The sequence below is a fragment of the Typha angustifolia genome, chromosome 12, assembly GCF_048772165.1.
Source record: "Typha angustifolia cultivar Huaian chromosome 12, ASM4877216v1, whole genome shotgun sequence".
Classification (NCBI taxonomy): domain Eukaryota; kingdom Viridiplantae; phylum Streptophyta; class Magnoliopsida; order Poales; family Typhaceae; genus Typha; species Typha angustifolia.
In genome coordinates, this window is record NC_133250.1 from 9158919 (window position 1) to 9174900 (window position 15982).

At 38.1% G+C, this 15982-nt stretch overlaps 3 protein-coding genes and 1 non-coding gene across 4 annotated transcripts; 2 read left to right on the top strand and 2 right to left on the bottom strand.

Moving 5' to 3' along the window:
• The first annotated feature begins 80 nt into the window (after positions 1-80).
• On the top strand, positions 81-1718 carry LOC140772193 (cysteine protease XCP2-like). Its single transcript, XM_073114132.1, has 4 exons — positions 81-578; positions 795-1030; positions 1180-1320; positions 1439-1718. Exons 1-4 carry the CDS (start codon positions 125-127, stop codon positions 1652-1654), a joined length of 1047 nt encoding a protein of 348 aa, XP_072970233.1. The 5' UTR covers positions 81-124; the 3' UTR covers positions 1655-1718.
• On the top strand, positions 1719-1790 carry TRNAQ-CUG (transfer RNA glutamine (anticodon CUG)). Its single transcript has one exon. It is a non-coding gene; the product is annotated as a tRNA-Gln (tRNA).
• Positions 1791-2404: 614 nt separating this feature from the next.
• On the bottom strand, positions 2405-6306 carry LOC140772076 (exopolygalacturonase-like). Its single transcript, XM_073113961.1, has 8 exons — positions 6194-6306; positions 5985-6095; positions 4271-4313; positions 3817-3945; positions 3477-3650; positions 3095-3384; positions 2779-3007; positions 2405-2677 (listed from the first exon to the last, which is right to left on the bottom strand). Exons 1-8 carry the CDS (start codon positions 6304-6306, stop codon positions 2405-2407), a joined length of 1362 nt encoding a protein of 453 aa, XP_072970062.1.
• A 391-nt stretch (positions 6307-6697) lies between these two features.
• Positions 6698-13192, bottom strand: LOC140771657 (increased DNA methylation 3-like). Its single transcript, XM_073113240.1, has 3 exons — positions 13162-13192; positions 12422-12726; positions 6698-7166 (listed from the first exon to the last, which is right to left on the bottom strand). Exons 2-3 carry the CDS (start codon positions 12720-12722, stop codon positions 6895-6897), a joined length of 573 nt encoding a protein of 190 aa, XP_072969341.1. The 5' UTR covers positions 12723-12726; positions 13162-13192; the 3' UTR covers positions 6698-6894.
• Positions 13193-15982: the final 2790 nt, after the last annotated feature.

The following is a 15982-nucleotide window of genomic DNA, read 5'->3' on the forward strand; positions in this document are numbered from 1 at the left end:
TTCAAGGAACATTGCTTGCAAGCAACAGAGGTGTAAGAACATATATATATCATCCAACTCCTTTCCCATATTTCATACAAGAAGAATCAATTATTCTTTCTTAGCCTCTTGTGCCATTAGCCTGATGGCCTCCTCTCCTCTAAAGCTCTCCATTCTCTTCATGTGCATTGGTGCATGCTTAGCTCTTCCAGCAAAATACTCCATCATTGGCTACAGCGAAGAGGATACGAGCTCCCACGACAAGCTAATCGATCTCTTCGAGTCCTGGATTGCCAAACACAGCAAATCTTATCTCAGCTTCAAGGATAAGCTAAGGAGATTTGAGATCTTTAAGGATAACTTGAAGCACATCGACGAAACGAACAAGAAAACAAGCAGTTACTGGCTTGGACTGAACGAATTCGCCGACTTGAGCCATGAGGAATTTAAGGAGAAGTATCTTGGAGTTAGGAGAGACTTGCCAAGGAGGAGAGAAGCTAGTTCCACCTTCAGGTATCAGGATGCTACTGGCTTGCCCAAGTCAGTAGATTGGAGAAAGAAAGGTGCAGTGACAAATGTAAAGAACCAAGGCCATTGTGGTAAGCAAAGACTTCCTCTCAATTATACTACATAGAGACAGGATTCATTATAGGTGTATGAAGTTTATGATGCTACTAAGAACAGGACAAACTTAGTATTTTTCTCAATTAAGTTCAGAGTTCTAGTTTTCGCTACGAATACAGACGACGAAATCTAGTTCAGTTTTCCTATCAATAGGATTGAGTTTCTTATGATGTGAATCAAAATGTATGCAGGTAGCTGTTGGGCATTCTCTACAGTAGCTGCCGTGGAAGGTATAAACCAGATTGTGACTGGCAATCTCACATCTTTATCTGAACAGGAACTCATCGACTGCGATAGATTAAACAACAATGGATGCAATGGAGGGCTAATGGACTATGCCTTCTCATTCATTGCTTCTAGTGGTGGACTTCACACTGAAGATGAATACCCTTACCTTATGCAAGAAAGCACTTGCGAGGAGCAGAGGGTATACATATACATATACATATATAAATATATAGTTTGAAATGTATTGCTCTGAAGTATTAGTATAAACACTTTGAATCTACTTTCTCATGAAGGACTAGACCTCTTATTTTATGTGGCTTTGATAACTTCTTCTTCTTCTTCATTTAGGCTGATCAAGAGGTGGTTACCATCAATGGCTACGAAGACGTGCCGGAGAACGATGAACAGAGTCTCTTGAAGGCCCTTGCCCACCAACCTGTTAGTGTTGCCATTGAGGCTTCTGGTAGAAATTTCCAGTTCTACAGTGGGGTAGGTTCTTGCCTCTTTTTATACCTTTCATGAACATATAAGTTGAATGTAGTACTTTTTATTTCCATGTTACTAAGTAGTTGTTCATGTACATGGACTGATGGACTCCACTCTTCAGGGTGTGTTTGATGGGCCTTGTGGGAGTGAGCTTGATCATGGGGTTGCAGCCGTCGGATATGGATCATCCAAGGGCCAGGATTTCATCATAGTGAAGAACTCGTGGGGCCCAAGATGGGGGGAGAAGGGTTACATAAGGATGAAGAGGAACACTGGTAAACCTGAAGGGCTTTGTGGTATTAATAAGATGGCTTCTTATCCTACCAAAGATGAGTGAAGAAATGACTCTATGTAATGGTTTATTTTGATAATAAAATAAAATTGAAAATTTTTCAATAAATGGTCCCATGGTCTAGTGGTTAGGACATTGGACTCTGAATCCAGTAACCCGAGTTCAAATCTCGGTGGGACCTTCGTCTCTTTCTTTTTCCCTCTTTTTCGTCCTTCTACATAAAATGTATTATAAAAAATGCCTAATCATTATTAAAACTAGATTTCAACTATGAAAAGGTTAATATGCCCTTGTATATATTTTACTTAAAATGATTCAAAAGCTTTTCTATACAAGATTTTACATACTAAACTTTAAGGACAAAGGATAATTTAGTCATTTACATTCACTTATTAATTTTTAATAATTATATATTAATATAATTGCATAAATATTTTATCGAAAACTAACTATAATAGAGGTATATAATATCGAAATTATGATATCTTAAAGAATGCAGCGATAATTATAAGTTTCACCATCAATTATGTTAAAAAGAATACTCAATAAATAATTATTTGCAAGGAATTGGTAACAAATATTTTTATCATTAATAAGGGGTGACTAAAATAATAGCCACCCTTCTTCATAATGTTACAAATAAGAATGACCCCCCTGAGGTCTTCACATATTAATATAAAAAAATAAAATAAAAATAAAAACCTCACCCCTTTTTAAGCCCTAACAACATTTCTCTGTGGGCTAAAAGGGTGCCCATAATTTGCAGTCATGCAGTGTAACAGTGCAAAAATATGGCTACTGATACAAAGAGCTGCCCTTCCCAGTCTTGCTGGTGGAAACCTGAGACTGGCACGGCGGCGGCTTCTGAACGCCGGCGTATTCCGCGACGACGTTTTGGCACGTGGCGACCGTCTTTTGTGCCCCAATATATTGGAGGTTGACGTCGCGAAGGCTGACTTTTTGGCACGGAAATCCCTGGCTGCACATTAAAGCTACCGCGACGGTGGTCATTGATGTACCTCTGATGTTCTTGAACTTTATGTTGCTAATCTTAACCCGCGATGGCATCTGCATTAGAAGTACTCATGCAGATCAATCACACCATGTCCAGAATATTTGCATGATTAATATTTCAGTGCAATTACGTAGTTGCAGTATGTGTGGCTTACAGTGGCTTTGCAGTAGGCATAGGGACAGTATGCCTGATCAATGATGATAGGGTTCTTCACATTTCTCATCACAATGTTCTCATAAGTTATGTTTGAAGCCTTAGTACTTGAAGGAGAATTAGCCCATGTCTTAATCCTCAGGCCATTGTCTGTCCCAATAAGAGTGCAATCTCTCACCATGAGACCTGTGACATCTCCTTCATTTTTATACTTCCCTAAGCTCCCAACACTGTTAAAATCATCAGCAACAATAACAACAGCAAATTACTTGGTAATTACTTCATATACACAACTTTATGAGAAATGATAGGTTTACCTGATTCCATGACCTGGTCCACAGTTGATGCCGGAGAGTGTTACATCACTGTTCCCCTGGCCGATGGAGACGCAATCGTCTCCGGTGCCGATAACGGAGTTTGAAATCTTCACACCGGAGTTATGTTCGAGGTGAATGCCGTCGGTGTTTGGGCTGTTGGCCGGCGCCGAGATCTTGATCTTGCTAGCCTTGAGGTTTTGGTTGCCTAGCAATGCAATGTGAAAGAATTTGCTGTTCAATGATGTTATACCCTTCACCTCAGTGTTGTTTGTGTTCACAAATGTCAGTGACTGCATATAAAAGAAAACAACAATGAGATCAATGCATGTATATGTACATGTATATGCAAACATACTCATTTCTTGCATGAATTAGTACTTACAGTAGGTAAAACTTTGCAATTTAATTTGACAGGGCACTTGTTAAATCTCCAAGAAGCAGAGCCTTGGCCATCAAGAGTCCCTCCTCCAGTTAACCTCAAGTTATCCACCCAGCCAAATTGCACCCAGGTACCTTTCACATACTTTGTCAAGTCTGTGCTGGCCTTCAAAGTTCCCTGCAAGCAACCATAGACAAAGTTCACATTGGAAGGTCTAAAGTCCACAAACTAAGAGATTCTAAAGCATTACATCATAACTATTTACTTGCTTAGAAATGGCTATTTCTATAAAATCTAGTCATAGATCATATATATGTATGTATGAGCTTGCCTGCAATTGAACTGTTAAGATCTGAACATTTGGACAGGGTCCACTGAACTGGACAGGACTGAGGAAATAAGTGCCTCTCGGAATCACAACCCTCACGACGCCGGTAGATCGGCACGCCGCCTTCCACGCCTTGAGAAATGCCTGCATTATATGACAAATATGGAAGAAGGGATTAAGATGGAGTTATATCTATATGTAAAGCATTAACATTTCTAGTGAAGGCCTAGAGGAGCAGGTTGAGCTCATAGCTTCAGCTGCATATATATTTGTGAGCAATTAGTACTAGTCCCCTTTCTTTACTAACAAGATCAATTTGAAGATAACAACAAGAGCCTTGAATAAAACCAAAAGAAACTCATTTATGAAGATAATTTTTTATCTGAATGAACTGATAAATACTCAAAACAATGTTTGCCAAAATTTTAAAGATAAATAAGGAAGGCAGAGAAGAAAAATTAGAGTTTACCTGGCTGTCATCAGTCAGTCCATTTGCTTGTGCTCCAAAATGCATGACATTAAAAATTCCCGGGGCGGTAGCCGTTCGCCCGTCGACGATGCTAATTCCATGGAATATGATGTATAGCAATATCAGGAGCTTCAACTCCATTCTCCTATGAAAAATAGTTGATTTTATTGTTCTTTTTGGTTTTTGGGGGGGATTTATTGGGGTAATGTGTCTTTCAGTGTTGCATTTGTTCTTGCTCAGTTCAAAATTTAGAGCATTATGGAGGGAATTTATAAGTAAAGTCGATGCTCAAGTTTAGATATGAGCATGTGGATTTCCTTAACTACCGTTTAACTACCTCCCCACTTCCATCACCTTCTTCTAACTATAACCGCCCTTGCTTTCTCTCTCCACTTCCTATCCTTTAATCGTATCCATGCACGTTGACCTGGTTGGTTATCCATTCCTTGCGTTGACCAGATTCCAAGTTTGGCAACCTTGGTTTGAGGTAATTGGAAGACTTTGATCCGAATGTGTCGGAATAATCCTTTCATCCGTCCTATTTTGGATCTAAAGATGAGCATTTGTCTTCCTCATAATAAAATATGAATCAAAGAAAGAAAAAAAAAAAGTCAAAGACCTTGTAGATAAATCGGATTTTAATTCAAAAAATCATGGAAGAATGAATTGACCAAAATATATGACATGTTGATTAATAACTGCACCCTTTTGTCATTCATATGTTAAGATTTAAATTTCTGTGTCAACTGGTTATCTTGTAAGAATTTCTATTACATATCTTTTATATCTATCTATCTTTCTAGAGCGAAGGGATATCTAACGATTTAATTATACTTAAAAATATAATAGGAATACTGAAAAGTTAAGTGTTATAATCCGCTCAACAGATAATTATTTATTTTTAATTATAATTTCAATTCTAAAAAGTAGTTTTTTTTTTCATATATATTTTTGTAAAAGTCTCTTAATTGCAAATATATTATATATACATTTTTAAATGGGTGACTATTTAATAGGGGTGTAAACAAGCCGAGCTTAATCGAGCCTGGCTCTAATCAAGCTTGGATTTAAATTAATTTCGAGCCTGTCTTTGTGATCAAGCTTGAATTGAAATAATTTCAATCCGAGCCAATTTCGAGCTTAAACGAGCTGCTCAATTAGTAATTTCAAGCCTTATTAATTTCAAACCATTTTTGAGCCTGAGTAAGCTTGAATTAATTTAGGCTTAAATCAAGCTTGAAATAAAACCTAATTCAACTATAAATATATAAATATTACTAAAATATAAATTACAAGCAATAAAGATAAATGGGTTAGAAAACTACAAGCAACTAAAATATAAATTACGAACAATAAAGATAATTGTGTCAGAAAATAATGGCTGAAATCCTGATGAGTGAAAGGGCTCGATTATTTTGACAGCCCTACTATTTAATGGGTTCTTTTGTATGTAGACCCTCCAAAAATTCTTTATTTATGTGTATATCTTTTTAAAATCTTATATTTATATGTTGTGCTATTATTTGGCAATTATATAATCTTACTAATTTGTCAAACAAAAAGACATATACCATTAACCGTTATTCATATACCAGTATTTTTAGCTTTTTAAAGTTAACTTGATGAAAGTTTAATTAAATTCTATCTTCTGAATTATTATTTAGTTACTTACATATGTCTCTGCTTAATTTATGATCCAGTATTCTAATATTAATTAATATCTACTATTATCACATTAGAGAAATCTAAACGGAAAGAATATGTCACGCTAGAAGTTAGGCTTATGTAATGTCGGGATATCGGGTGTAGAAACTGATTATTATAGCTGTTAGATTAGAATTCTAAATTTTAAAGGATAGCGAAGTATTTGCCGTGTAATAAATGTAAGGCGATTTCACTAATCTGAACTTCCAGAATCAAAACTTTAGAGTGAGCAGAAATCTGTTCTTGATGAAAGGCAAAACACCAAATCTATAGAGGAAAGATAACCTCTCCCTTTCTATGATATCTAAACTTCTTAGCCATTTTATCGCCATGATTGGAAGGAGTAGATGTAGATGAAAGATGGGAGAGAATTGATTTTGGCCAACATTTCAAAACCTTAGTAGATTGATGTATTTATAATGAGCATATTATGAGATAGATACAAATGGAACTATGGAACAGATTTATAGTAATAAACAAACAAGCTATAACAGAAGATATGCACAAGCTAATCTGAAGAGCAGCAATGATCTGCATCAGTTTGATGTAACAAACAGATAGATTGCTTATCATCTGGAGTTGCAAAAGAAACTTGATTAGGAGATAAGGTTTGATTAACAAGTTCAAGATTTATGCATTAAAAACTTCCTCATGTAATCAAGGTTGAAAAGTACTGGAATAAAATCTTCTTTCGAAGAATTAAACATCAGACAACGCAAAATATTCATATTACATTGTTCTGATGGCATTGGAAGTTCTGAGATGGTGCTTGAGAAGTTTTAAACGGCACACTTTATGCTTCAGAAAGCTAAAAACACAACATTATCCATTAGGATATCAAGTTTGTAAAACAACTTGTGATCATTATTATAATGTTTTAATGCTTATTATCCATATCAGCATCATCTGCAATGTTCTCCTCATGCTTCAGTAATCATTGAGTCCTCCATTGTATCATTTTTCAGTATCAGTGCTTCCAGTAAGCCGTCACGGAAGGAAGTTACCTTGAAGCTCCTTGGTAACACAGGTCCTGGCAAACAGAATGTTAAGCTAAATGGTCCAGGAAAAAGCTTCATTGACTCTTGAGCTGCATCTCCTGAAACGTTGAAGTTGATCTGAGCTGAAGTAGCGGCGATTACACCAGAAATTTTGATCATACCGCAAGTCATCACTTTGCATATCACTTTAGCAGCTGAATCAAAAAACCGATCATATGATTGCGCATATTCTGATATGAACTTGGAATTCAGGAAAAGAAACAGACAGGAAAAGGAAAATATATATTATGATCATCTAGTGATGTATGTAGTTCATTCATCTTGACTTAACATTGTCAACCAAGTTTCAATACAGCCTACTATTTGAAATCAATATAGATCATATGCTAAATAAAAGAAACTAATGTAATATATAAGAGACATCCAAAGTTCCACTTTTGAGCAGCAATCTCAACTAGAGTTTTTTTGTCAACCGTCAAGAAAGACAGATCTCGCTAAATTGTAGCATTATATGTAAAATCCATTCAAAGGCTGCAAAGGAGATCAGGTCGAGCATCACCATAAGTTCACCGTAAGATCTATACTATTTTAAATATAGAAATATATATGTTTTGTTTTCAGTTCATGTAATAATAGAAGATCCAAACCTAGAATAGGTTTGGAGAGAAGAGAAAGGAGAAGAGAAGAGGAGAGGATTTTGGTGAATGTATTTCTCTTTTGAATGATAAAGGGGCATGAGCCCTATTTATACAAAGTCACCATATATCTAAATAGATAAATAAAATCAAATCAAATAACTCTAATACCCCCCCTCAAACTCAAGGTGGATCATAAACTGAGAGTTTGCTAACTAAATACTCAAAACGCGGAAGAGGAAGTGACTTCGTGAAGAAGTCGGCAATCTGCTCCTCAGTGCTAAGGCGATGGAGAGAAATGATGCCAGCTCGGTACTCCTGACGAGTGTAGTGCATATCGACTTCAATGTGCTTCGTCCTCTCATGAAAAACAGGATTTTCAGCGAGCTTCTTAGCACTATCATTGTCGACATAAAGAGGAGTTGGGAGGGGTAATGGAACACCCATATCATTAAGGAGGCGACGGAGCCAAACAATCTCTTTAGTCACCGTACACATAGCACGATACTCTGACTCAGTACTAGAGAGAGACACCACATTCTGTTTCTTGCTGCGCCAGGAAATTAAGGAGTCTCCCAGAAAAATGCAGAAGCCAGTAGTAGACTTCCGATCAGACTTGTCACCAGCATAGTCTGCATCGGAATAAGCCCGCAGAGCTAAAATGGAAGTCGATGGCATGAAAAGAGAGCGGGTAATGGTGCCACGAAGATATCGAAGAATACGAATAAGAGCAGCATAGTGAGCAGTTCGAGGAGCCTGCATGAACTGAGTGACAAGACCAACTGCATGAGAGATATCAGGCCGGGTAATAGTCAGATAGACGAGTGCCCCGACCAGCTGACGATATCTAGTCGGATCTGGAAGAAGCTGACCGTCATCGGGCTGAAGCTTCACATGAAGCTCAACTGGGGTTGCAGCGGGACGAGTGTCAGTGATAGTGGCACGACTGAGAATGTCTGTAATATACTTCTGCTGGGACAGCAAAAGACCATGAGATGATTGAGCAATTTCGATACCTAGAAAGTATTGAAGAGGACCAAGGTCCTTCATCTCAAACTGACTCTGAAGATGCTACTGAAGAGAGCAAATCCCGACCGAATCATCTCCGGTGATAATCATATCATCGACATATAGAAGAAGGAGGACCCGACCCTGAGCAGAAGACCGCAGGAACATAGATGGCTCAGAGGGACTCTCCTGAAATCCATAGGCTGTGAGAACGCTACGAAATCGATCAAACCATGCACGAGGAGCCTGCTTGAGCCCATAGATAGCTCGTCGTAGTCGACAGATGTGACCTGGGGGAAGGGAGAAACCAGGTGGAGGATCCATGTACACCTCCTCATCAAGAAGACCATGAAGAAAAGCATTCTTCACATCCATCTGATGAAGAGGCCACTGGCGACTGGAAGCAACAGCAAGAATAGTACGGACAGAGGTCATCCGGGCAACAGGAGCAAAGGTCTCCTCATAGTCTATCCCGTATTCCTGAGTAAAGCCCCGAGCAACTAGGCGAGCTTTGTACCTAGCAATGGATCCATCAGGCCGATACTTGACCTTAAAAATCCATTTGCAGCTGACAGGCACGATGTCGGGCGGGCGAGGGACAGCATCCCAAGTATGCATCTGCTGAAGGGCCTGAAGCTCATCTGTCATAGCCTGCTGCCACTCTGGAACCTGGGCGGCCTCACGATATGACCTGGGCTGAGGGGTAGAGTGGATGGCTGCAAGAAAGGTGTGAAACTGGGGAGAGTATGTAGCGGAAGACATCAGAAAACCATACCAATCGGGAGGGCGATGCTCACGCTCTGGATAACGACGAGCGGGTGCAGAAGCCGTCACAGTAGAGGATGGGATGGTCAGAGGGATACTACCTGTAGAGGGAGGCTCAACTGTAAGAGGGGGACGTGACCTACGAGTGTAGAAGTATGGGAAGTTCGTCATGGGAGGGGGGTACTCATCTGAAAGAGCTGGAACCTCAGTGAGAGAGCGATCTGGAGTGGTAGGTGGAAGTGATAGAAAAGGAGTGTCAATGGGTAGAGGAGTATCAGGCAAGTGGGGGGCTAATGGTGGGGCTGAAGTAGGGACATCTGAGGGGACGGAAGATAGGATAGATGTAGGAAGATCTAGAAAAGATAAGTCTGAGGGAGCCAAAGTATCGGAGGTAAAAAAAGGCATCTCTTCTAGAAAAGTGACATGGCGTGATATCCTTAAACGACGAGCATAAGTGTCATAACAACGATAGCCTTTATGCTCAGGACTATATCCTAGAAACACGCATTTAGCTGCACGAGGGGACAACTTGTTGCGTTCACCCAGAGGAAGAAGAACAAAACAGGTGCACCCAAAGACACGAAGATGACCATAAGATGGTGAAGTACCATAGAGACGCTCGTACGGGGTCACACCACCAAAAACTGAAGATGGAGTTCGATTGATTAGATAGAGAGCAGTAAGAAGGGCCTCAGCCCAATAAGAACGAGGAACAGAAGCCTCAAAGAGAAGAGCACGAGTGGTCTCAAGAAGATGACGATGCTTTCGTTCGGCAACACCATTTTGAGCAGAGGTATAGGGACACGACTGCTGAGGTAGAGTGCCGGCAGAAGCATGAATAGAACGAAACTCAGAGGAAAGGTACTCCCGAGCACCGTCAGATCGGAAGATCTTAATAGATCGACTGAATTGAGTACGAACCATAGAAGAGAAATCACGATAGATCTGACATACCTCAGAACGCTGACGCATAAGGTAAATCCAGGTGAAACGAGAGAAATCATCAATAAAACATACATAATAGAGGAAACCAAGACCAGAAGAAAGAGGGGCAGGACCCCAAATGTCAGAGTGAACAAGATCGAAAGGTGAATCAGAGATACTTTCACTAAGAGGAAAGGAAAGAGCCCGATGTTTTGCTAACCTACAACCAGTACAAGGAGACAAACAAGAAAAATGACTACTGCCTAAGAATCCAGACTTGGATAATGTCTTGAGACGTTGACTCGATACATGACCTAGACGCCGATGCCACAGATCTGAAGGAGATAGGGGAGTGACAGGACAAACACTAGGGCTAGGTGGAGGAAGATGAAGCTGGTCTAGATAGTAGAGCCCATGAATTCGACTACCGGTCCCAATCCTCTGGCCTGTTGACGTGTCCTGCACAACACACGAAGTAGAAGAGAAGGACACAGTGTAACCAAAGTCAGAAAGCTGAGTAACAGAAATAAGGCTCATTGTAAGACCAGGAACAAGCCAAACATCAAATAAAGTAAGACGACCAGTAAGATCCGTGGTCGGGGTGATGTAACCAATGTGAGAGATGGGATAATGAGTCCCATCAGCAGTATGAACATGAGGAAGAGCGGTGGGGGTAGGGGCGAGACTAGTGAAAATGGATGAGTCACCAGTCATATGATGTGAGGCGCCAGAATCAAAAATCCAGGATTTTGTCATACCAGAAAAAGCAGAGGCACAAATAGAGGCACCAGTGAAGCTAAGGCTCTCACGGCTGACCAAAACACAATGTGCCATTAGAAGAGAACCTATCAAACACCTTGAGGGTGTTTCGATTTTTTTTTTTTTTTCTGACTTAGGCCTTCGTCAAACACCCGGTGAACAGTGCTGTTAACCTTGACACGCTACCAAATAGATGTCAAATTTGGACAAGTCTGCTGAAAACTTGAGGGCTCGACATAGTAGACTTTCGTCGAACATTTGGTGAGCGATTGCTGAAAACAGAACTGCTAAAGAATAAGAGCTCGACACACTAACATTTCGTCGAACATTATGTGGGCACTTGCTGGAAACCAATTCTGCTACTGTGCTGTTGCTGCATTTGACACACTAAACTTTTGTCGAACACTTGGTGAGCGAAAACGTTGAATAGTGCTGCTGAATGAAAGAGCTGAGAACAAGTGAACTTCCGTCGAACACTTGATAGGCACTAGCTGAGAAATGGGTTGCCGTGCAGAAAAAGAGGGTTGTGGACACTCTAACTTTTGTCGAACACTTGGTGGGCGCTCGCTGAAAACAGTGTTGCTGGAAGAGACTGCGACTGTGGTGATGGTAAGGAGAGGAGCTCGCGCCAAGGAGAAGCACAGTTGTGGCTGACTGCTGCCGCTGACTGTGGCTACTGCTGCTGCAGTGGCGGTGGCTGCTGCTGCTGTTGTTGCTGCAACGGCGGTGGCTGCTGCTGCTGCAGCAATGGTGGCTGCTGTAGACAAGATGTCGAAGTGAGAGGGAGAGGCTGCCGCGGAACTGTCGAGCTCGAAGAGGGTGAAGGAAAGAAGAAGGAAAAAAAAATATCCAAAGAGAGAGCAATGAGATAGAGAGAGATTGTTGGAGGAGAGATCCAATCTTAAGAAATGTCCCTAATGATCGGGAGGCTCTGATACCATGTAACAATAGAAGATCCAAACCTAGAATAGGTTTGGAGAGAAGAGAAAGGAGAAGAGGAGAAGAGGAGAGGATTTTGGTGAATGTATTTCTCTTTTGAATGATAAAGGGGCATGGGCCCTATTTATACAAAGTCACCATATATCTAAATAGATAAATAAAATAAAATCAAATAACTCTAATAGTTCACAAATTATCTCTATCTGAATATTTCAATTTGAACTGTTGTAAACATGTACATGTATTACTGAACATCTGAAACAGAATCTAGTTAAGAATTATTAGATAACAAAAATACCAAAAGAACACATTGTGCCAGTGTAGTTTCAAAGTGAATTAAACAAAAAAAGATGGAGTTAGGACAAATTAAAGCATGCAACAAGATGAACAAAGAGCAGATGACATAGTAGAGAGCTTACTAGGAGTTCTGTCCAGTCCAGGTAAGAACAATAGAAACATATAGGAAACGCTTCTGGAGTATATGGTATTCATTCCAATCAGGTGTCCATCTGGGCTCAATTCTGCAGCTCCAGTACGAGTTACCGCCGCCGTTATGCCCACTTTTCTTTGTTTGGATATGGCAGAAGCAGAATTCATATTAGTAACATTTGAGGACTCCTCAATCTCATGATTAAAAATTGATGTGACTTCAGATGCTGCGTTCTCATTCCAGTCCACAGTGCTCTCACTGCCTCGGCAGCTTTCTGTCACACTCTCCATGCCTCTGCAATCTACAAAAGAAGCTAGTCAACAAAAATTTTAAAACTGACTAGAAACAGCAAATATACTTGAAATTTTATGATGATTATAGAAAAGATCTACCATATTTCAGTGACATACAGATGAGATAGATCAAATATTCTGTAACAATAGAAACAACAACAACAGTCTCCCAAGTATTATTTCCTTTAGAGATCTAAAATATGTTTTAACTAATAACTTTCAGAAAAAGGATTTTTTTTTCAGAAAAAGAATTAAGGTAAAAATAATTGGTATACAAGATCAGGAAATAATCTATAGAGTAGCCACAAAAAGGCAGTGAGATATAGCCTGATTTTAGAAACATGAAATCTTCAAGGATCTAGATGCAGCAGAATAGTCAAGCAAGGTTGATGAGATTGAAAATTTTCTAATAGCAAATGGAGAAAAGAATAATCACCCTCTTCTCTTTGATCCAAATATCTTGTGCCGCAGGCCTCTAAGATAAAGGTACTGAATGGCTTAAGAGCTCCTCGCTATCTCATATACATACATTGATATGTATGTATGTATGTATGTATGTATGTATGTATGTATGTATGTATGTATGTATGTATGTATGTATGTATGTATGTATGTATGTATGTATGTATGTATGGGTGTTATATCTCTGCCCTTCCCCCTCTCTCACTCTATAGTTCATTTTCTCTACTCTTGTTATTCACTAATATCTCTTTATTTTCATCGTTGGACATTACATTCAATGTTCGACGTACGACGTATAGAGTAAAGAATATATAGTATGCATGCAAGAGCTGCAAGGAATGTTAATATATTTTCTTATATTTCAGTATATACTTATAATCATAACACACTTCTGAACTTATACAATGTGGATCAAACATGCCTAAATTTGAGCTATCTTGCCATTTCTTCTCATTCAGCATAATTTCTTTTTCTCTAGGCTCACAGTGTGATTGTCCCTAGTTGTATACCTCCTTGATTTTATTTTCTCCTTCTATGCCATCCATTAATTCATCTGACATGATTCCATACATGACATATTTGCAAACCATCCTCTTCATTTCTTTTATCAATCTTCTGAAGAAATTCTGTTCTTCTTTTTCAGTGCCCTCTCATTAATGTTGTCAGATATGTTCAACCCATTGGATGCAAGTAAATGCCAATGAAATTGATTCACTGGACAATTATATTCATGAACGTAGTCACATACAAATTTGACTGCATTAATTACCATACCAATAGAAGCACGCCAATACACGAATGTAACGCCTTTGAGTGATAATAGTTGCCAAATATATATTTCGGATTCAGACATTTCAGGGATTTGCTAATAAATATTTCTTACTAGTGATAGTAATAAAGATAAACTATCATATTGAGTTTTCAAATAATATTTACTAATATTATTAGATTTAGGTGATTATATATATATATATATATATATATAATATAATTACTTATTCAATTTAGATATTGTTCTTTAACGGCTAAATCTGTTTAATCCACGTGAACACTGATTGCATGGATAAGCAAACATGTCTATTATATATCTATATATGTCGAATAATTCAAAACCGGTTACATCTCTCACACGTAGATATAAGCATGAGTAACTTGGGACTAATAAATATTTCTTACTGATACAAATATAAACTATCAGAATAAGTATTTAAATGATATTTACTATTATATATACATATATATATATATGTATGTATAGTTACTTATTAAATTTAGATATTGTTCTTTAACGGTTGAACTTGTCGGATCCACCTGAACGCTGATTGCATGGATAAGCTAACTTGTCAATTGTATAATTATATCTGTCAGAGAATCTAAATCCGACTACATGCATAGACCTAAGTATGAGTAACCTGACTCGGTTGACCCAAACTTGCTTGACCTATTTTTCCCCTAGTCGAGTTAAACATTTTTACTATAATTGGTGTGTCTATGGCACAGCCTATACTATAATATTGGCCAATTGTGCCGCTATGATAGAAGTTCCATCGTTGACCCCATGTGAGAGAGAGGGACTACTTGTTGTGATGCCCTTGATGACGATGATCTCCTATTTGCTAATCGCTTTCGTTGTTACCGTAACTCTCTTTTTCTCACCTCTTCATGCCCAGGATGCAAGATCGAAGAAGACAAAGGAGAAACTGGTTGGAAAATAAATGGATCCACTTTGTGGATGTGAGGGTGAGGCGAAAAATGATAGGAGAGCATTGTTAGCTATGGAAGCTTTGTAGCTTAAGTAGTCTACTTATGTAGCATCTTCATCATCTTAGTTCAATCATTTTATCGGGTGCTATGCGACACCTCTCGTGCCATACTATGTAGCCGCTACAATCCTTAATTTTTTTGACCCAATGAACCCGGCTAGACTAAAATACTTAAGCTTGATTGAATTTAGGCTAACCTTAAGTTTGATGACATTTTCGTAGGCCCGATCAAACTTGACACACTATTATATATTTGGGAAACTATATATTTTTTTCCATCTTGTGGTTAGGCATAAATTTATTTCATAATCCTATAGTTTTTATTTATATTACTTTATCCGCTTATAGTTATATTTAAACTAAAATATTTATTTTTATGTATTGAATTTGAAGATACTTATTAGAGACAATGTTATAGATAATTATATAAGCTTTTTAATGCATATATATATATATATATATATATATATTTATATATGACGAGTCTTTAAATTCGACTTATAGATTAGTTAAATATGATGAAAAAAATTTAGTTTTAGTTTAAATATAATCATAAGAGAGTAAAATCTAATTATATTTTCTATAATATATACATACTAAAATCTAATTATATTTGTGTCACTAGAAAATAAAATTTAATAAAATGTCTCATTTTTGCGAAGTTATTCTCTTCTTTTCCAAAAATAAAAGTAAACAAAAAAACATATAAGCTATTTTTGGTAGACAAAAAGTTACTTCTATAATTTATATTTTGTAACTAAACATCAAAAATAGATAATTTCTTAAAAGCGACTATTTCTTTGCTTCATTTTTTCTAGCAATCAAATACCTATTCATAATACAGTTATAAATTTTATTTGATCCATTTTTGTAGGATTATTTGGTCGGCCCAATGGTCGAGCTAAAACCCACCACCGTGTTCGTGACCCTAAACTCTAAACCCTAGACCCTAAACCCTAAACCCTCCCGCTATTTTTTATTATTATTTTTAATACTGTTTTCTTATTCTTTCCTCCCCTATCACGTTGTATT

Bases quoted from the DNA above. Each gene is read 5' to 3' on its own strand.
- LOC140772193 (XM_073114132.1), top strand. From the start codon at position 125: ATGGCCTCCTCTCCTCTAAAGCTCTCCATTCTCTTCATGTGCATTGGT. The intron at 579-794 runs GTAAGCAAAGAC...AAATGTATGCAG, and splicing joins AAAGAACCAAGGCCATTGTG to GTAGCTGTTGGGCATTCTCT. The intron at 1,321-1,438 runs GTAGGTTCTTGC...TCCACTCTTCAG, and splicing joins ATTTCCAGTTCTACAGTGGG to GGTGTGTTTGATGGGCCTTG.
- LOC140772076 (XM_073113961.1), bottom strand. From the start codon at position 6,306: ATGGCGATAAAATGGCTAAGAAGTTTAGATATCATAGAAAGGGAGAGG. The intron at 3,008-3,094 runs GTAAACCTATCA...TGATTTTAACAG, and splicing joins GGACCAGGTCATGGAATCAG to TGTTGGGAGCTTAGGGAAGT. The intron at 2,678-2,778 runs GTAAGCCACACA...CTTCTAATGCAG, and splicing joins ATGCCTACTGCAAAGCCACT to ATGCCATCGCGGGTTAAGAT.
- LOC140771657 (XM_073113240.1), bottom strand. From the start codon at position 12,722: ATGGAGAGTGTGACAGAAAGCTGCCGAGGCAGTGAGAGCACTGTGGAC. The intron at 7,167-12,421 runs GTAAGCTCTCTA...TTTTTGATTCAG, and splicing joins TGGACTGGACAGAACTCCTA to CTGCTAAAGTGATATGCAAA.